Raw genomic sequence first — 21,487 nt, 5'->3', positions numbered from 1 at the left:
GTTTCATGTAAGCTGTAGAATCATACATAGCATTTGTTGAGTTTACAGCTTAACGGATGCTGTTTAAAGAACTACGATATTTATTTTTGGTGCAGACTTTAGAATTTCTAAACATCGCGTTTCAAATGGTTTCAAACTTACAAATTTTCGAAATTTTTGTAAATGTTCAAGGCACTAAAGTGAAATTCCGCGTCAAGAGACGCTACAGTTAAACTTCGTCTTTCATATGGAACGAGTTTCAGTCAGAGTGGTGCAGTGCCTGTCTCATTTAAGCATTCCTGGTTTTTACAGGAAACTGAACGGAGAAATTGAAGTTGGGCCCGAGCCCAGCTTCCACTTAAGACAAAATATAGTTTGTCAAGCACGACGCATAGTAGCGTAATGGCCGCATCTAAAATGTGGCTGACCAGTACATTTACCTCATTGCTACCTCACTGCTATTGAATCAATAGCGTCCAACTGTCAACACGAGGAGAGCGGTCCAATAATTGTGCAGATCAGGTGCTCAAGCCAAGCGTGCATTCCGTCTTTGAATGTGGCGCTGCGGCGGGAATAGTATGCATTAAAAAAAAGACAAATTACAACTTTCATTTGGCATAATTATTCTAAATAACAAAACGGCGTTGTTGTGAATCGCCATTAATACCGCAGAAAGAATATTCACAGCTTTGGTCACGAGAAGCCTAAAGGAAAACCGCCAGGTAGACCAGGTCTCTCACGCAATTTAATGTCTCTATTACGTTTAACACGATTATACACAAGGAACTGCAATGAAATGTCAGCAGCAAACAACAGGAAGTACCTTGCATTGACACAGAAGCGTGGCTTGGAAACTTTCTTCTGGGGCATTCCGTGAGGGAATGTACCTGCGGGCACATAAGCAAGCTATTTCAATGCAATGGTACCTGTGCGTTTTTTACGAATAATCAGCTGTATTTTAAAGCTATTAACAAAACCTCACTACCTAGAACTAATAATACTCGTTTAGTGTCGAAGAAAAGTTTATTATTACCACGAGTTCACAATATTTGCAAAATAAAATACTGGTTATTATCACCCGTATAATTTTGGAACTATTTGCCAGCTAACATGAAGTCTCGCTGCTAAACCCAATAGTTGGTTCCTGGATTCTTGATTCACATTACTAGAGCAGTCTAAACGGTACATAAAGACAAGACACAGACATTACAAACGCAGTTTCTTTTTTTCTTGCCATCGTTTCTGGTGTCCGCTTCTTCTTTTCGTGTCCTTTTAATCATGCGCTAGTAACGCCAAACACGGATTAATTGTAAAGTGCGCGACTCAACTATCATAATTTAGAAAAAGTCCAAAAGCCTGTCTTCGTCTCCTAATTTTATGGCCGTACTGCCCTCATTGCCTCGCGTTATTAAGCTTCCTTGTGGTGGTTTCATATATTTATCTGCATACTGTTATTCGTTGTTCGTAATTATTTGTAAGGCACCCTTACTTTCAGTGTTACGTTCGTCGTCTTGCTGTCTATACTGGTATGCTTTAGCGTTGCCCTTCTCGACGTCGGTGGACCTACGGTCTTCGGACTAGGCTTTGGTCTTCGGCAAACGTCTTCAGAGTTTGGCATCCTAACTTGTAAAGATATATTTATGTGCACTTGCACCACAGATTACCTTTATGCTTACAAAATTTGAAATCCTGCGGCTGCCGCAGAATTTCCGAGTGCACGCATCCGCTGGCAGCTGCAAGACCAGTGGGGCCCCTCGTCTTCGGCCGCGGCTGGCACGACGGTGCGGCTGAGCGGCACGGGGTCGCTGCTGCGCGTCGAGGCGCTGGACCGGCGTCACCACGGACTGAAGCTGCGCTGCACCGCGAGTCGGCCCGTGGCCGGTGCTGCGTCGGCGGCGGTCACGTTGGACGTTTTCTGTAAGTGCGACCGAGATCCTCTTCATCTGTGTTTTTTGTTCCAATATTGGGAGGAGACCGCCATGAATCGACCTTCACCTCGCTTGACGCCATGTTGTGAGCCAGAAAGAAGCGAGTGGTATGCGTACTAGTTTTGGCGGGTGTTAGCTAAACAGCTGGGCCAAGTTGAATGCAAGCGCTGAAGAACAACAAGAGTGACGCAGTTTTTTATCTTGCTCATTGTTTCAACAGAAAGAACACAGGCCATGGAAACGCTACAGGCAAAAGGTGAAGAATAAAGTGAACTTTGATGCAATAATAACGATACTGACTTCTCCTACGAGGGTCAAAGGCAAAATGAAAAAAAAAAGAGGGTGGGGGGTGTATAGGCTTATCCAAGCAAATATATATATTTGCTTGGATTTACAATCAGGTTTTCATTGTCTATAGGCAATGAAACCCTGATTGTAAATGATTAAATTCTAGGGTATTACGCGCAGACACCACGTTATGATTAGGAGGCATGTCATAGTAGAGGACTGCGGAACCCTTTCTGGATCTGCCAATATAATAGTGGACCTGTTATCATTCAAAACGGAAACAGAAGGACTTATACGTTTAATATAATTTGTCTCACTGACTGGGGCGCACGTTGCCTATTGGAATCTTCAAAGCTCCGAACTGGAGAATGACTAAACCAGGTGCGCAACGAGATTAATTAGTTTACCCCATCACACACATATACATTTCCTCTCGCGCATGGCGCTTGTTGGAAATCACGTAGAGGTCTGTGTGTTCTCGGTCATAGAGTTCCATAGCACCAACAATTGCATAATTGGGCATTTTTCTTCCTGCGTCCCGCTCCCCCAGTGTGGCGTAGCAAACCTGTAGCGATGTCGTTAATCCCTCTACATTTCTATTACTTTCCCTTCCTCTCTCCATACAGTACGATTACTACCGTGCACGGACCCAGGCTGTGAGGCTCACTTTCTGCGCACATTTCGTGTATTCCGCTTTCATGGCTGATTTTATCGTAAAATGAGCTGCCGTTGGCTGCAGCGCGCCATAGCGCACTTAGATAAAGCAACCCCCACTATGCGTACCATGGCACTAGCAGGGAATCGTTTCGGGACATACCCACTTATTTTCTCTGTTAGATTTGGCTGTCGGTAACTATAGGTACAAACAATAACTCGACTTGAAACATTAACTTGTCTAATACTTCATTAAACGAACTGACAAAAATATCTATATATAGGAGCCCATTGGAAGCGAATTCCTGTTAAACCGTGATACAATCCTTTTTTGTGTACTTTGAACTTGTTCAAGTATTCTGTGTTGTTTTACTAAGTATTCTGTGACATTGTACCGCTTTATGGGTCTGTTGGGATGTCATGTCTGATCTGAAGCTGTTTTTTTTTCTCTCAGCTTTTCAGCATGTATCTAATTTCTAGAATCTGCAAGATTAGAGGTTGTTGCATTGCACTGTGCTTTGTATTTTACTGCGCTCTTCACCAATCCCCCACGTGCTGCTCAGCGTTGTGGTGGCCAGGTCTCCTCAAGCTGTCCTAAAGAGCTTTTCTTTTACCCTCGTCTCGCGCAGCATGCTTGCTGCAGTTTCCAAAGCATGTTTGCGCAGCATTTTTGCTGCAAATAAATACAAATTGAATTTGATAATGCTAGTTTTGTGCTGAACTTGTTTGCACATTGTGACATGTGCTTGATTTATTTTTCTTTGGTTTACTTTCAGCATATTTATTTCAGTGGTATACTTCGCCACAGCAGTTTTATAATGTTCGGTTCTATATACTATGTTGTGGCGTGTCTTATGCTACACTTGAACTGCGATTATCATGCATTTGTTAATAGAGACCCCCGGTCGACAACGCATAAGGAACAGCTTTTACAAGTTCAACTCTTTCTTGGAACGCCATTCCTGGAGAACAAAGCTGGTAGTTTTTCCAGATGGCAAAGTGTTCGCGTATAACGCGCCATTGCGCGAGACACGTGCTTCTAAATTTATGACTTAAATTTTGATTGATTCAATTTTTAGCTCACGAGAAATTGCCAATTTATTTGAACTCTATGCGCGGCGTTGCCATTACTTAGAGCCTTAGCCGGCGACAAACGCAGCCTGCATAAGTGAGCACAGTGATGCACGCGTCTCGAATGACGTGTGCCGTAAATCGTATCTATTTTTCCGCTAAATACACTTTCTGCGTACCCCTGCCTATGGATAAGAACAGTTGTGTATTTACACGGAGCCAACGGTTAACTGACAACTTACTGACAGCGCCGATAGCGACTCAGTAACAGCGCTAATAGGCGCTGTCACTGAGGCGTGGGCATCATGGTCACATGCGCGGGCTTGGGGCATGTTATGCAGCCGCGAGTTTAGTCTTCGTTAGCGCAAAGTTTCGATGTCCTTCACTGTCAGGGTGAGGTGGTAGGTCACTTATGTACGAGAAGCACCTTGTATGTTTGTATTTATTTATATATGCAGCAGCCCTAACTAAGGGCTACAGCAGGAGTGCGAAAGGTTACAGACTATCAGTAAAACACAACAAAGTAAGCACAAGGAAGTAATCGAAACAAGTATCATTGAACCGCAAACACATACTCGAAAAGAACAGTAATAGTGATGAAGCAATTCACGTGTTATAAAGGTGTTCCCAAGTGGCAACTAAACTAGTTTAGTGGTAAGGAACGGATGTTACCGGGCAGAAAATTCCAAGGCTTGATTATGCATGAAAAAAAAAAAACCCTGTAGTTGAATGTGCTGGTAGGCTGAGTAACTAAAGGTGTTAAGTTCTAAGCGTGGGAGCTGCGGGGACAACTTGCTTTTGTAAATGTCAGATGGTTACAGTAAAAAAGGCCAGAGGTGGAGTTATTAATTGCATATAAAATTTCAAAGCTTCGATGTGATGACGCGAAAGCAGTCCTTCAATGCTCGCTGATTATAGATCCTGTGCTGAGAATATGCGGCTGTAATGAAACGAATCAATTTTCATTTGACGTTCTCGTGGGAGCTTACTCCGCAGTGTTTGTAGGTGTACCAAGCCGCGGACACGTATTCTAGAACGTGGATACGCTTAGTTTTATATAAAGGCAGTTTTATGTCACGAGGGTCTTTGTTAAAGCGCGGCGCAAATAGACTGGTTATTTTAGTGCTTTTCCGTTTACATATTCAATGTGATTAGAAGAAGAGTGGTTTTCTGTTAGAATCACGCCTAAATATTTATACTCAGACACCCTTTTAGGGCGAACCCGAACGCCATTCAAAGAATAGCCAAAAGAAAAGGAGCTCCATCGGTTGGTAAATGACGCGACGACTGTTTCACTAAAGATGGCGGTAACTTACGATGTTTTAGACCAAGTGCAAGAAGACACGAAACATTGGACGAGAAAGTAATGGTCTCGAATGAAATGATGGTTTCATACAGAGAACGATCCTCTGTATAAAGACTAACTTTAGACGAGGGGCTGCAAAAGAGGTCACTAATATATATTAAAACTTATAAGGATTAATAAGGTGCCTTTGCGGACCCCTGAAGAACACCGCAGGTGACGTCAACGTGGAAAGATTCTACTGAATTGAATGAAACAACTGAAGAAAACTGGCTATCCAGGAAAAAAGACGACATTTATTAAGTATAGCTATGGTGTTCAGTTTTACTATAGTAGCCTAGAATGAAGCACAGAAACAAAGGCTTTAGAAATTCAATGAAGATGTCATCCAGCACAGATTTCCTAGATGTGGATTACAAGCGGCATCATGAACACTATAACTTGGCATCACGCGATACTGTGGCTCAAGTGCGAGCCTTAATAGTTTACCATATATTGTTCATGAATAGCAAGAGTGTTCATCCGTCATTGTAGTGTGACAATTACGAAGCGTGAAGTAAACGGGATCAGGGTACAGCGCAACCGGCCGTTTCTTTCGTTGTCGTCACAACAGCTCTTTCTTGTCCCCATTACATGCCCCCTACCATCATGTTTCCTTGTCTAATGGGCGCGTAAATGAGTTTCAGCGCACCGCCACTTGAAAGTAAGAAAGATTACTGAGCTCTAAAATATGCTCAATTGTCTTCCTGGCTTTCATATAACAAATAGATGGTGGTGGTGGTGGTGGTGGTGGTGAATTGTAGCAGCAGGCGGGTTTAGCCTGGCGAACAAGGCCGGCAATTGCTCCGCCCGAGCGTCTCGCACAATACCGCTGAAGGGTTTCACCATATGTGTATCAAACCAGTCTCTCTTCGGAATTCGATGAGGAGACGTGAAGTTTCTTTGCGGGGTATAACTGATCCCTCGGGAAATATAAGGTGTTGCAGGCGCGCATGCGGAAGGTCCTTGTTTTGCAGATTCTTCAGGAGAGTGTCTCTTTCATCTTGGAATTGCTGGCAAGACCACAAAAAGTGCTCCTGTCTCCTGTCTCCTGTCTCGTTGCATGCCGTACAGTTCGGAGAATTGATTCGCCCCCTTTTAAATAACCAGGCCGGTGTATTAGCAGATCCTGTCTTTATTCGATATAGAAGTGAGGCTTTCTCTCGGTGCAATCTCTTGGTTACGCAGGGCATATGCGGTGGAACTCAAAGCGACGCAAAGTGATTTCGAATGTCAGATTTTTGCACTTGATTACTCTTCGGAGCAATGATTTTGGGAGGATGATAGAGCGCTGCTTATGCAAGCGCATCAGCTTTTTCGTTTCCTGAGATACAAATGTTGGAGGGAATCCACTGAAACTTTACATTGGGTTCACAGGAAGATAGAGGCTTGCAATGTTATTGTGGCAAAACAAGTGTACCCTTGTCGAAATGTTGGCTTCAGCAACCTATCTTCTTCTGCCATGGGTAGCTTCATACACCTGTGCATATTATATACGATGTGCTCAGTAAACCTACCGTATTAGCGCAAATATAACAGGAGCGCTTTTTTTACGTTCGGCCTGGGAACGTGCCTCGCGTTTTCTTTTGGTTCGTTAGACAAATATAATGCATTTTTTCTTTCTGGCAATTGAAACTGCAGCGGGCTAAACCAAAGGGCACCAAACGATCTCTACCGTGAATGGATACGTGTTCGGTTCTGCCGCCAGCACTTCTGAAATGCTGCCTCTCTAATCACCGTGGTGGTAATGAGGACAACGTCGTTCTCGCCATTGTAGCAAGGACTAAACGGTGCTTTCACTCGTCCTTTCTGTTTATTTTGTTAATGAAGGTCTAACGATGTATAAAGCGCCATGCGTGTATGCGCTGTAATGCGTCGTTTCGTGCTCCTTTGCGGTATCATTCCGCATTATAATCGTAATATATGCTTTTTTTTTCTTTTTCAGCGGCCTCTCACAAGACCCCCTTACGTTGTAGTCATCCTCTCGTTATTTTCATGCATATTCGGTTTTCTCCTTTACAGCTCGTTCTCCAGACCTAAAGCACACTTATCGGCGTTCGACGCAAACCAACTCTATGCGTGTTTACCAACGCGTGCGTTCACTGAAGTGGTCTCGAACTCTCCGGCGCAGTGGCTCCCTTCCAGGCCCTGCTCGTGCGCCGGGGTCCCCTGGTGGCCGGCGTGACCGCCGAGCTGGAGTGCGTCGCCTGGGGCTCGCGTCCCGAGCCGACACTGCGCTGGACGCTGGGGGGCCGTCCGCTGGCCTCAGCCTTCAGCCACTGGGACGGCCGGAACGTGAGCACGGCGACGGTCACGCTGAGACCGTCACCGGCGGACCACGGACGCCGCCTGGTGTGCGCCGCCAGTAACCCTAAGACTCCCGCCGTCCTGCCCGTGCAGGACTCGCGACGACTGGACGTGCACTGTAAGGGCGCCGCTGTCGTTATACGCATGCTACTCACGACGGCATCTCTCGGAGATTTCGAGCACAAGCACCCTTACGCTGTATCAGCCGATTCCATCACGTAGGGAGCAATTTTTATAGTGAAGCTTACCTTCTCCATCAGTAAATTGTGCGCGTCGCCGTTACCTGTAAGGCGTTTAATTAGACGCTTTATACAAGCTTCGCTTCGTATAGAGTCCAATACTAATCATTTACAATACAAAATTAGTTACTTGATCGTCGCGTGTTGGCCGCTTTTCTGGAACACGCCGCAACCTTCCCGGAACAGCTGGTTTCTGGAGCTGCCGACAGGCACTTCTTTTTTCTTAAAAACAATGTAAGTGCCTAGAACAAGAGTTACATAGAACGACCTAGACCATAAAATGAAACATTTTTGCGAAATTTGGAGAAATGTACAACCCTACAAGAAATTTGCCCGTGTCACGTAAAACGAATACAATGGTTAATACATCCCTAAACAATGGGCCATACTCCCGTAAGTAATGGCTCATTTAAGGCAGAGTCAACAAGCACTCAACAAAATGATGTGAGTAGTGTCCATTCATTGAAATAATCCATACAACACACAGAACAGCATATGTTTCAATAAAGAACAAGCTCGAAACAAGCATCCGAACCATCAATAAAGCATTGAATGCCCCCCTCAGCAAATGTGGTGGTTTTGCAACAGCTTTGCTGGGCATGCAGTTTGATAAGCACCAATAAGAGTTGAGAAAGGTGTAATAATGTTCGGTAAGGTAGATAAGAATCGGTGAAAATTAATAAGTGTTTATGCTGGCCAAATCAAGTTTCACAACGTTTATAACGACATGAGCTGCGTGGAGATGAGCAAGTGGCACAATGTTTACGCATACTTAGGCAACTTAGACGCATAGTTCGACAATCTTTTGTTCGGCCATTAGCAGCGAATAACGCACGTACTTCAAACGCGACTTCCGAACTCCGGGCACGAATCGTTCACGTTCTTCGGCGTACTTGCGCGCAGACGCTCCCGAGGTGCAGCTGGAGACGTGCAATGCAGCAGCGGGCTGGGCGTGTCTTCGCTGCCGGGTGGACGCCAACCCGCCGCCGCTGCGGCTCACCTGGACACGTGACGGTGAGCCGTTGCGAGACGTGCCCCCGCTGTCCACCGTGCTTCGGTGGCGCCAGAGGCAAGGCCGACTCGAGCACTACGCCTGCGCCGCCGAGAACCCTCTTGGCACAGCGTCTAGTCGGCCGGTGGGGCTCATTCTGCTCGAGAAACACGGTAACGAGATACCCTGCGTTCTCCATTCCGCAATGTTACATCGCGCGCTCCTTATTTGGCTTCCAGGGGTATAATGGGCGTTTCTTGCTCAGTTTTTCATTCGTCCGTACTTTTTTTCTCTATGAGTAAACACCAGGACGCCGGACAACGCCGGCAAAGCAAACGCTGTACTCGATGGTCATAAGCAGAGCTCGCTGGCTCGCACATTCCTGAAATTCAGCAGATGAAACGCGAAAAACTAAACGCCTTTAGCTTTGGGTCGTGTTTCTTCCTTCACTTCAGACGAATTTGCCTGGGTTATTCTAAAGAACAAAACTAGGCCAGTATTTCCCGCGCTAGCTTTCTCAGTATAGGCGATAGCACGCAGCTGTACACGCGTGCATAACGGGCGACCTCGCACATTCCCATTTAGTATAGTGACGTTTGTATACGTTGTATCTTTTGCTAACTTGCGATTTGTTACACACACTGATGCCGCTCTCATACGCTGAACACACCTCGAGTTTTCTGTTAGATACGTAAACAATGGGTGATGCGCGGCTTTAAGTTAGAGCAGAGCAGCCCAATGCTCTATTTATCAGGCTACGATAACACGCATGCCTTTATCGTGCCGAAGACGCTATCTGAAACTTCTTGTGTGTACATTACGTGCCATTTTCTCGCATATCTCCCCTCCCCCATGCGTGATAGCTAGGGCTTTGATTAGACGTTGGACTGCCCTGCCTTTGGGATCGGCCCATATTTTTCGTGATACAACAACCAAGAGAGCGGGCGCGCAGTCCGCCTTTAATGCCATCGTATTACAAAAATGCGGTATCATGTTGGGACATGGGATGTAGAAGAGCACAATTCACGTGGAACACTTCCATAAGGTGTTACGAAATTCAATGCGGAAGGAAAGTATGACAATGACCGATTCAATGCATTTAGCGCAGAGCAGTCGGCTACAATAATCTAGAAACAGTAGCTCTAGACAAAAGCTCTGGAGGAACAGTAGAAGCAGTAGCTTTGGACAGTGGCGTATCAGAGAGACTCGAAGGGTGAAGTGTTTCGGTGCCACAACTCTCCCCACGTCGCCCTTTTTATGTCAAAAATTTGAAGCCTGGTGAAAACGTCGTAACATACATACCTGTATATAGTTCGAACACAATGCCCGAAATAAACAGCAGGCTGGAAGCAGTGGCGTAGCCAGAAATTTCGTTCGGGGGGAGGGGGGGTGGCTTACGTTGCAGCTCGGCATCATCCTTAAAAGGAAGCTTTAGCTCGGGTGCTCCTATCTAAATACACGTAGAAGGGGAATTCATTTTCACGGCAACCGCTGCACCAAATTTAACGAAGTTTCTTGCATTTAAAACAAAAAAACTTAAAATCTAGTGACCGTTTGTTTCGAATTTTGGATTTAGGTCTTCATTTCTCTATTTAAAATTGGCCAACATCACAAATTTTCAGGAACCGAAACTATCAAGTTTAAATCTCGGTAACTCAACAATGAAAAATGATATCACAATTCTGTGAATTTAATCGAATAGCACATGTACAGCGGACAAAATTGATATTCTACACATGAACCAAAAAAATTTAGTATTACGGAAACACGGCTTTTGCAGAACCCTTGTGCACAACGTAACCAATTTACGTAAGGTACAAATTGATATACTAAATTTGCCCGCTTTGACTGTTATAATAGATACCGTTGACAGAACCGCGATATCTGTTCTTGATCCAGAGCAGAAGTTTTTCGAAATATTTTAAACAAAATTCAGGCCCTAAATCGAAATTCCGCTTCCAACAGACACTACAGTTCATCTTTCTCTCTCAAATGCAATAAATTTCATTAAAAGCGATCCAGAGGTTATCTCAGAAAAGCGTTTCTGCGTTTTACATGTATTTAAATAGGCCGCGTCGGAGTGGGGCCCGAGCTAAAGATTTCTTTTAAACAATTTGTCGAGGCATCAAATACATGAATAATAGTTGCATTGCCATTGCCAAAGATGCTGCAAACGAATTCTTGAACGCTATACGCACCATAAAAACAAGTAAAATATATCATTCTTAATAAAAGAATATACTCGTATGTGCCAAATATTGTGTCCAAAATAACTGATATCAATGCTTCCATGTCCATGTCTTTTTTGTCTATTTAATAAGTGAAGAAAATATCACACGAACTTTAGAACTACGTCAGATCGAAACCAGCAAAGCAGTGCATGCCGCTGATATGAAAAATGTAAAGGCCATGAAATGAACAAGTTGAGGACAAATACGTTAATGAAACTTTGTTATTCAAGGACCGTGTTTACATTCATGTACGTATGCAACGGCAGTGCAAAATATCAATGACGCTGGCATTTGTTCCAATGTATCACGCAGGAGCAGCTGTCACCGGTCGTGTATCGTGAGTAATTGCACCGAAATTATAGTCGCAAATTGTATAAAAAGCAGTTCTGCAAAATATACGAGCGCGAGTCAAATGAAAGTGAGCCAATGCGAATATATGACAAACTGGCTACTTTATTTAAAAGTAGTCTCCATGAGCATTTAGACATTTGTCCCATTGACTAAAGAGTCGCGTGATTCCGGTCTCATAAAATTCCTTGGTTTGCTGCTTCAAAATGTCTGCAACTGACTCTTTCACGTCATCGTCCGACACGAATGTGGTTCCCTTGAGCTTGTTTTTTTTTTCGTTGCCCCAAAATGTGGGTGTCGCAAGGGGACAGGTCTGGGCTGTGTGGCGGATGTTGCAGCGTTTCCCACCTGAAGGTTGCCAGTTCTGTATTAAATACATCAGCGATGTGGTGTCGGGCATTGTCGTGGAACAAGATGACCCTATTCGTCAATTTTCCACATTGTTTCTTCTTGATTGTAACACGCAACCTTTCCGGCGTTTCACAGTATCGGAAACAATTGATAGTCTCTCAAGACTTAGCAAGTTCTATCCGTAATGGTCCCTGAGGATCGAAAAAAAAAAGTCAACACCTTTCCGGCGAAAATGATGGCCCTTGCTTTCTTTGGGCGTGGTGAATTCGAATGCTTCCACTGTAAGCTTTGCCTTCGTGTTTCAGGCTCGTAGTAGTGGCACCACGGTTCGTCCCCGATCACAAGTGCAGACAAGAAGTCGTCACCCCCATTGTGATACCGGATCAGATCAGTTCAAGGCAGTGCCGAACTTCTCTGTCTTCTGACGGTGGTTCAATATCTTGGGCATCCATTGCGCACACAAAAGTCGATTGCAAAGATGTTCATGAATTATGACCTGAGCCGAATCGTGACTGATGTTCAGACGCTCTGCCAGTTCATCGATGCTTATTCTCCGTTCTTGTCTCATCACCTCATCAACTTTTGCAATTTTGTTAAAGGTGATTTCACGCTGGCTTTAGTCCCGTCTTGGATCGTCTTTGCAACTTTCACGTCCTCCTTTGAACCGTTTGGTCCAACGCTTCACAGTGGCCAATGAAATGCGATGTTCAACGTACACGGCAGCCATACGGCGACTCGTTTCTTTTTACGAAATACCTTCAGCAGTCAAAAACTTCATGGCACCACGCTGTTCAACTTTTGAAGTTTCCAATATGTCACGCAACCATGTTCAACCGAATGTATGAGAGCATCACAGAACCTTTATCCTCACACCTGCGTGTCAGTTTTGTAAATGAGGCATCCCCCTCATCTACGCACATGCCTCGCAGATAATGAACCGAACCATTATGGCGCGAGGTAGATAGGCTCACTTTCATTTGACTCGCGCTCGTGCATTAGAAGAGCGAAGATACAATGGGATATGCAAATGCGAAGACAAAGCTTGATAAAGGACAAAAATTGACACTGGAAAGAAAGTTTACTGTACGTATACACAAAATCTCCCAACAAGATATTTAAATGTGCGTATAAGACACCAATAAATGTACGTATCTAAGAAAAAGTCACGGTGTACAATGAGTCAAACGAAGCAAATAAACATGTTGTGCAATCACAGATTCACAGAATCCTAGATACCGCCCTCATTCCACCCACTCCCCCCGATGTAGCGCGCGTGACGGAAGATGACTAGCTTGCTCTCCGCTTTTCTCCTTTGCGCACACAAGACTGAGTCACCATCGTCGGCTCACCCATTCCATCCCCCCCCTCCTTCCCGTGCGCTTTCACTAGCACATACAGCATGCGGCGCTCGGTAATAATATCCTTGGACTTTATACGAAACATGAGGGCGACAGTGACGGCAGGAATGCGCTTGGAGTGCCGATATAATTGCTATCGCAATATTATAATAAGAGTATCCGGCAACCGAAGCGTCCGGTGGCCCATTACTTTCCGCCAAGGAAGAAGTAGCAAAATCGAACTTTCATCATGCAACAATTCACTGCGCCGCAACAATGTATTTCTTTCCTTTTGTGGGGTGGGGACACCGAAATTAAAAAGCCCCAAGGAAAATATGTTGGCCACAATTGAATGCCTACTTTGCGCACCTAACGTGGCTACCGAAGGAATATCTAAAAAAAAAGTGACACGCTTGGTCCACAGAGAACGATACGCATACTGATCGGTATCCTACACCGGCAAGCCAAGATTTTCCGGAGAGGTTGCCCTCAAGCGAACGCGGTGCAATCCGTTGAGTCCCGACAGTGATGGCGGCGAGCGACCATTCTTTCTTTTTCTCGTCTGCTAGCCAGAAAGCGTCTGAAACTCTGCCAGGCGAAAATCCACTCTGCCAGAGAAAACCGAACACGCACCAAAGTGCGCCACGCGGTGGTCAGGGCAACACGAGAAAAACGTAGGCGCTCTGGCTGGCTCTGGAAGCCCGCGGTTTATAGTATAGCAAGACAAAAAAAAATTCAAGACGCTCAATGTGTCCTCGTGAATAAAAGTCAGAGTAGGAAAAATAAATAAGAATGTGGTTACCTTGGCTGGCTTTAGTTCATCAGAATGTTGCGTAAATGCAACAAGGTGCAGTAGAGGGTTAACATGAATGCTTTGGCGTAGGTGAAAAAAAAACTGATATTTTTTATGTGACATGATGGCACAAATGAACCACCACAATGATTCGTCTCATCGGACCTCGCTGCGTGCTTTGTCAACTTGTCCAATAGTGTGCTGATTTGGCTTGTCCCGTTGTATGTTGCAATGCAAGACTTTAGAAAAGTCAATGCACCTTTGGCGTCAAATGTTTATAACAGCATTAGACCCACAAAGTTCCGCAATTGAAAATCTAAAGCACTACTTTGGAAATGTCAATGCAGCTTTCATATCAAAAGTTTATGAGATTTATACCCATAAAATTTCGGAATTGATATCCATGGGCTCCGTATATTCCGCGGCCTCCGCGAGATGCCGTGGTGAGCCCGTTTGTCATCAAAACGCCATTGAAACTTTGTGCTCGGATAGGGCTGCTTGCGTTATGTGACTCCCGGTGCTTGGGCGTTGCCACGAAATCCAGCCCGAGTTTGCAATTTCGAGGTGAAATGTCTTTTCGAGCCTGAAAAAGACATTCTAGACAAAATCCAGAATGATTTCCGGCGCCGGGGGTTGCTTTGGTCGGCGGTGCATTGACAGCACGAAAAAATTTCGGGGGGGAGGGGCTGAAGTCCCATAAGGCCCCCCCCCTGGCTACGCCCCTTGCTGGAAGTGCCTCCGAATTTCCCTCTTGGCTCTGACAATGGCTCTTGTTCGTGCGCGTAATCACGTGGCTCTTTGGCACTAAACATTGTCGCAGTAAATGGTTGTTTTTCTTAAGTAAAAGGAAGAAAAGTAAAGTGAGAAGATGACTGCTGACAAAGCTGTAACTGTCTAGCTGCATCTATCACAGCTGAACAGCGGTAGCACCAAGCATTGCAATATCAGATCACGCATGGCGAGGATTTCTTTCAATCCTTTACAATGTGCATTAGAATATATGTGTATATTGCAGTTTATTTGGGCTGTTATGATGAAGGCGGAGGGCCTGCCGCCACTACAGTTTGCGACGCTGCACTCCGCAGCAGACGGCTGCTGCCACTAAGCCTCTGGTGGCACGCAAACCTAGGCTGAGCGTTGGTGCCTCCACCATCTACGCAGGCAAGGCAACAATGTCGACGGCCCTTACAGCAGCCCTGCTTCTCCTGCTTGCTCTGCTGCTGTTGCTCGTTGCTTTCTTCTGCATCCTGGCATGGAACAGACGCCGGCTGTGGCTGCGAGGAGTGCGAGGTCGGACCAGAGGGCGGCAAAGCGGCGACGTGCTCCACGCGGCGTCGTACAGTGGACCACCAGCATCGCTCGAGCGCGGTGACGCGCACAAGCCAGCGTAGACCGGACGTTCAGTTCTACAGGTCGCACACTTCCTTTCCCTGCACCGCAAGAGTGGCAATCATAGGAACTCTATGCTTTCGATTGACCAGCCCATCGGTGGAAAATGGTAATGTTTTGGAAGCATTGCAGCATGGAACGAATGGAGAGAATGAACAGAGCTCCGTTGATTCTTCAGGTGCAATTCCAAAAGAAACGGAAATTCTTTTCGGATTGAAAACGAAAGACGAACTAAAAAACAAAACAAAACGTGCCTACGGCCTCCGTTGACCATCGAACAAGTTCTTGTTCTGGGAGGAGTCGGTCACAGAGAAGGTGCCAAGGTAATAAATGTATATCATACGTTTCACGTATAATATACATTGATATGTTGGTCACAAAAGGAAGGCCCTTGTGCTGCCATGACGACGCCTTCCTACTAATTAGAAGTAAGTCAAATGAAATAATATGTCACTCAGACTCACACACAAGCTATTTCTTTTGATAAGGGCTGATCCGGACTCAGATCTACCGAAATTCTACGAAGCCGGGCTCACTCAGACTCAAACTCACGAAAACTGTACTTAGCCGCGTTCACTCAAACTGATGGTTCTATCTCAGTTTGGGTGAGCCGACTCATGAGTGAGTTTGTCGACTTACGGTTGCGATACCGCATCAATAATTCCATCAGTTATTTTATTCGTCAGAAAACGAAGGCTATTGAGAGATGCAGGAAGATGTGGAGAGATACACGAGACGTTAAGCTAGAAGAAGAGGTGTGCCGGCTATGGAGTGCGGCCCTTAGCCGTGTGCCGTGCCGATACACGTGACGTACGGCTGGCACCGTGCTTCCAAAATTATACCCGCTAGCACACACCCCGCTGTCAATGGTTTGTGTTCTTGGACAAACTAGCGCGCTTGTAAAAGTCAAGATATCATACACCAAAATTTAAATATAAAATATAGACGGTCTATCCTCGTCATACCTTACATAGTCTTCTTTCATAGCTCTTCTGTGGAATTTCTGCATGCCTATCAGCTTCCTGCCTTGCCAGTTTCTTGTGTTTCCCATTCTTCGGCAAGAATTGCGGCTGCATGGAAAATAAAAAAGAAGAGATTTCGTGGCCAAGAACTGGTGCTGTGCAATTATTCCTGTTCTGTCAATCTGTCATATTATACTTCGGCATGACTGGTCGAGATAATGGTTGCAATCGGACGTTACCATATGGCATGTGATTACAAAAAAAACTTCTGCGAGACTTTTGCGACAGAAAGCATTGCCGGCTTCTAGAGAACTTTTAACCCTCCACCAAGCATGCGGCTGGACAACGCATGTTTTTGCATTCTCACAAGCTAGGACGAAATAGAAACTTCAGGTCAGGGTGACGGAGAGTGTGAGACTACACACAACGACGCCCCAAGGTCGAAGACGATGCATGATGCTTTTCGAGGCAAGATTTCTAATGATAGGTATATGAGCAAGAAAGTGAGAGAGTTATCAAGCAACATATAGGGATTCTGTGACTCTTGCGCCACAGTGGGACAAACCCATTCTGGAAGATAGGCCAAGAGCAGCAGCAACTCCGTTGGCACATACCGAATCGCTAAATCCAATAAAGTAAACTAAATCAAAGAATACGTGAAATAGAAATCGCCATTCTATGAACAGATATGTGTGTTTATAGATATCTGTGAGCCGACATTGTATGTTCTGAATTTTTGTAGAGATCATAGTACACCATGCGAATCGTATACAATTGTTCAAGTACGGGCACACACGCAGTGGCACATAAGGTATGGAGAAATAAAAGAATTTTAGATATTATTAACCATTCCATTAACAGAACGGTGTGCCTTTGAGCTGACGTTATATTCTCAGGATGAAGGGAGAAAATGTGTTTGTTTCACTTTTGTTCCGCATGCTTGGTCAGCATACGAGCTTTACATCAGCATTTTCCCTGGTGATTTTATTGAGTGCGCATATAACTTTCGTATATATATATATATATATATATATATATATATATATCGGCAGGGATTGTGACCTACCCCACAGCACTCAGCAGCCACGCCAAACCGGGAAAGTTGGCAAGGAAAGCCTTGCGTAAAAAAGAAAGTCACACTTTCGCACGCAAGGCGAAGCACTGAATGCGACAGCAAGTTAGTGGACAGCTATGCGAAGTAAGAATAGTAGTTTCATCGTCCGCAAAAATTTGTAAGCATAGGTGCACTAACTAAATTAACTAGCGTGGTGTCACGCTCGCACAGGCAAACATGAACGCATCTCACTTGATGACCGCGAAAACTCACTGTGAAAACAAGGGAATGAGGAACACGGCAGCCGTAGCGAGCGAATTGACCTTCGTGCTGCCGCACGCATCAACGCGAACAAAGCCGCGGAAACACAGCGCAGCGCGTACTCTGTAACCGTCGCAGGTCGCTTTCAAGATATAGCGGCCCGGCCGGCCGTGCGCGAGCATCCGGGCCACCCAAGTAGAGTTCGTACCCCCTTCTTACCCTCCCTCCAAAGCCTTGAGCGCGACGGAAAGCGGCGCTTCCTCCCTGCTTTCATCCGTTGCGTGGTCGAGTTTGAGCCGCGATCGCCTACTCACCCTAACACGCCGTCACTCGTAGAAGCGCAGCATATGGCGTGCGGCTACGACTTTATTGCCATTGGACTTTATACGGAACCTCACCGTGACGGCGACGGCGACGCCGACGACAGAAATGAGCCTGGGATGTCTATGTATTGTTATCAAAATAAAGAAACGTGAGTCAACAGTGGTTGGCATCGAAGAAAGACAAATATTTTTTAGGCACATTATATCGTACCTTGTGGTTTCCTGTTTAGACTTGCACTTACTTGCAGGATTGGTCCACATGTTCAGACTGCGCTATCTGCGGGAGTGACCTATATTATTTTTCGCTGTGTAAACAAACATTCCCGGTTCCAGTGTTAGATGGGCGCAGATTGAACAAGCGCATTTGGGCCTATTGTCACTATATTGAGCTAATGACGGCCCTATTCCTTCTCCGTACGTAGCTCTACGCTAAGTTGGGGCGTCTTTTACGTCCCAATTTTCTTTTTGACGCCTATTTTGTTGTCCCAGGAGCGCAAGAAGACTACAAATTGAGTAACTTGTCCAGGCAAAATGGCCAAATGCCTCGAACCCCAAACAGACTCAAGTCTCCAGAGAAGATCTTGACTTCGAAATTCCGACATAAAGCATCGAACGATGAATATCTATCTTAATATCACTAGCATTGAAGCAATGTAGTGACATGCCGTATCGCCACCGCCAAAAACGCGTCATGCATGAAGGGTTGGCGTTGTTCCTCTGCAAAAGGGACACATACGTGCCGGGGGCCATTGGCCAAGAATTTAGAGGTCTGCACAAGAAAAGTTACAACAAATGATTGAGGACCTTAACTGGGAGCGTGTAAGAGTGGGGATGAAGATTAATATGCAGAAGACAAAGATAATTATAAATAACCTGGCAAAGGAACAAGAGTTCAAGATCTCAAGTCAGCCTCTAGAGTCTGTGAAGGAGTACGTTTACCTAGGTCAACTAATCACAGGGAAGCCTGACCTTGAGAAGGAAATTCACAGAAGAATAAAAATTCATTGGATCGCATATGACAGACATCGTGAGCTCCTGACTGGGAGCTTGCCGTTATCATTGAAAAGGAAAATATAAAATCAGTGCATTTTACCGCTGCTGACATATGGCGCAGAGACTTGGAGACTGACAAAGAATCTTGACAACAAGTTAAGAACCGCGCAAAGAGCGATGGACGAAGAATGCTAGGCATAACTTTAAGAGACAGAAATAGAGCAGTTTGGATCACAGCAAACGGGTATAGACGATATTATAATAGACATTATGAGAAAAAAATGGCGCTGGGCAGGTCATGTAGATGGTCTAATGCGCAGATTAGATAACCGTTGGACCATAGGGGTGACAGAATGAGTATCAGGAGAAGGGAAGCTCAGTAGAGGACGGCAGAAGACTAGGTGGTGTGACCAAATTAGGAAATTTGCGGATGCTAGTTGGAATCGGTTCGCGCAAGACAGGGTTAATTGGAGATCGAAGGGAGAGGCTTTGTCCTGCAGTGGACATAAATAGGCTGCTGCATCTGCTGATTATGATGATAAGAAAAGTAGTAGCAGCTTTTATTAACAAAGAATAGTGACAGCTTTAGTGGGCAGAAACGTGTCCAAAAGTACTCGGTGTTCAAAGCAGAAGGATCGTTATGCTAGAGTGTGTGAAAAAGAACAAATTATTGTCATAAATAATTAACTTTCTTTAAGAAGGCAGCCGGTGGGTGGAAAGAATAAAGGGACTCATCAGATAGTAAATATTCCAGCTGCTGTATACCAACGTGGAAAGTCCCGATGAAAGCAGGACGGGAACAATAAGGCCCAGGCCAGCATTGCTTAGAGGGACCTCAAGTAACCTTATTCTTCATGAGGAAATAACTGGCAAGGAAAAAGTTGTCGATTGTTCCCGGTTCACTGCTCTGTACTCACAAAAGAGTTTCTTAATTAGCAAAATGACCGACAAAGAGAAAGTTGTCAGTTGTTTCCGGTTCACTTCTTTGTATTCACAAAAGGATGTACCTCCAAACCAGTCCTGTGTATATAGAATATTAGTATCGGGATGCGCCAGCGTAGCCTTGTTTCATGTATCCTCTAAATTTGCCTGTAGGGCACAATTTGCGGCTCCAGGTAGTGGTAGTCAGAATGCAAAGGGAGGCTAGATTTATTGCACTCTTTCATCAATGCTTACTTTCAAACTTAGCAGCAGTGATATAGGTGGTCGGGGGAATGACAGAAGCTATAGGACAACCCAGGACAGCCTTTCCTAACGAGTCGGCACGCTCATTCAAAGGCAAACCTTTGTGCCCAGGCCGCCAAATTAAACAAAGAAAGCGCAAATGTTACAGACTGAATAGATATATTGATTGCAAAATACTCGAGCATCAACACGTTATAACATATGAACATAGAGATAGTGAGTCGGTTATAATAGCTACTGGTGCAAGAGAGGGGTTCAATTTGTGCAATGCTAAATGTACAGCGAAGAATTCTGCTAGGGAGATAGCAGTAAAACCAGGAAGTCTATCGAATAGGAATAACTTCACGAATGAAGAAAGTATGCGCATGCCACTTATTAGGGGAGTCGAAGTTATGCGAAGCATTTTGCAGGTAGCTGGTGGCTATGTCATCGACCCTTCGGCGGCGCGCCTTGACCGGCTCTTCGACTCTCAACGATTATTTAACAAAACTTGTTGCTCAGCTAGTTGGCTCGTGACTTAAAAACAAAAGATACGGCACTAAGCATACGAGGATGAAGTGAGACACAAACGACATATATGGGAACCCGTATATGCCGCTGGCGTCTCATTTCGTCGTCGTTTGCTTAGCGCCGTAACTTCTGTTTTTAAGTCTCTCGATGACTTAGAGCAGGGGCTCATGGAGGTGCTCGGACATATTGAGGGCCAGAGTGAACGTGGGCTTGCCTAGCTGCTCTTTCATTGCGAACACGTTCCCCTTCCTTTGCGCCAATTAGTTATTTCGCCACACTACATGCTTATCATCTTTCTGAAGTGGTTGCCTTTGTGCTGGTCTTCAAACATCCTTTGACGACATTCAATGTTCCACGAAACTGCCGAACCCTTTCCGTGGGTCGAACTCACGAGTTTGGAGGCACAGAGACCCATGACGAATGTACAGACAGCCTTCACAATTCCACAAAACTGCTGACACTTGCCGCGGAGTCCTGTAGTATGCAACTTGGAATGCTCCCGCGACACAAGAAGAAGGCGACGCGGTTGACGTCAGCACCAGCGCCGCCTCGCTCCTGTCGAAGATGGATTGCCAAGGGGACTTAAAGGAGAACCAGTCCATTGCTAGATCAGAGAATCGCCACCAGTCGACCCGGCGGTCTATTGCGCTCTTACAATTATCCATACGCTATCTTCTATCTGTACATGCTGTATGAACCTTTTCACTTCCTCTTCGTCTGCTCCAACAGTCCGTCTTGCATCCTCCACCCCGAAGTCGCAACAGTGGTTGGCAAGTTGTGGGATTCGAAGGCGGATAACGCCCGCTATATCGCTTAAGAGCGGCCACGAGATCGACCTGCGTCAATTAATTTGGTAGGGTGAGTACCCGACCTTTGCCTTGCACATGGCCACACCTCTGCCGCACAAGTAAATGTTAAGGACACTGCTCTAGAGGGGATTTTAGCGGCTTT

At 45.3% G+C, this 21,487-nt stretch overlaps 1 protein-coding gene across 1 annotated transcript; it reads left to right on the top strand.

Moving 5' to 3' along the window:
* The first annotated feature begins 2,563 nt into the window (after nt 1-2,563).
* LOC142588645 (cell adhesion molecule 1-like) lies at nt 2,564-15,393 on the top strand. Its single transcript, XM_075700471.1, has 4 exons — nt 2,564-2,576; nt 7,394-7,687; nt 8,712-8,972; nt 15,021-15,393. The coding sequence occupies exons 1-4, from the start codon at nt 2,564-2,566 to the stop codon at nt 15,248-15,250; spliced, it is 798 nt and encodes a 265-aa protein (XP_075556586.1). The 3' UTR covers nt 15,251-15,393.
* The last annotated feature ends 6,094 nt before the right edge of the window (nt 15,394-21,487 follow it).

Source organism: Dermacentor variabilis, chromosome 7 (assembly GCF_050947875.1).
Source record: "Dermacentor variabilis isolate Ectoservices chromosome 7, ASM5094787v1, whole genome shotgun sequence".
Lineage (NCBI taxonomy): Eukaryota > Metazoa > Arthropoda > Arachnida > Ixodida > Ixodidae > Dermacentor > Dermacentor variabilis.
This window is presented reverse-complemented; position numbering and strand designations above follow the sequence as displayed.

Excerpts from the sequence above, each read along its gene's own strand:
- LOC142588645 (XM_075700471.1), top strand. Across the intron at positions 7,688-8,711 it reads GCGACGACTGGACGTGCACT|ACGCTCCCGAGGTGCAGCTG; the intron begins GTAAGGGCGCCG and ends ACTTGCGCGCAG. Across the intron at positions 8,973-15,020 it reads CATTCTGCTCGAGAAACACG|GCAAGGCAACAATGTCGACG; the intron begins GTAACGAGATAC and ends CCATCTACGCAG.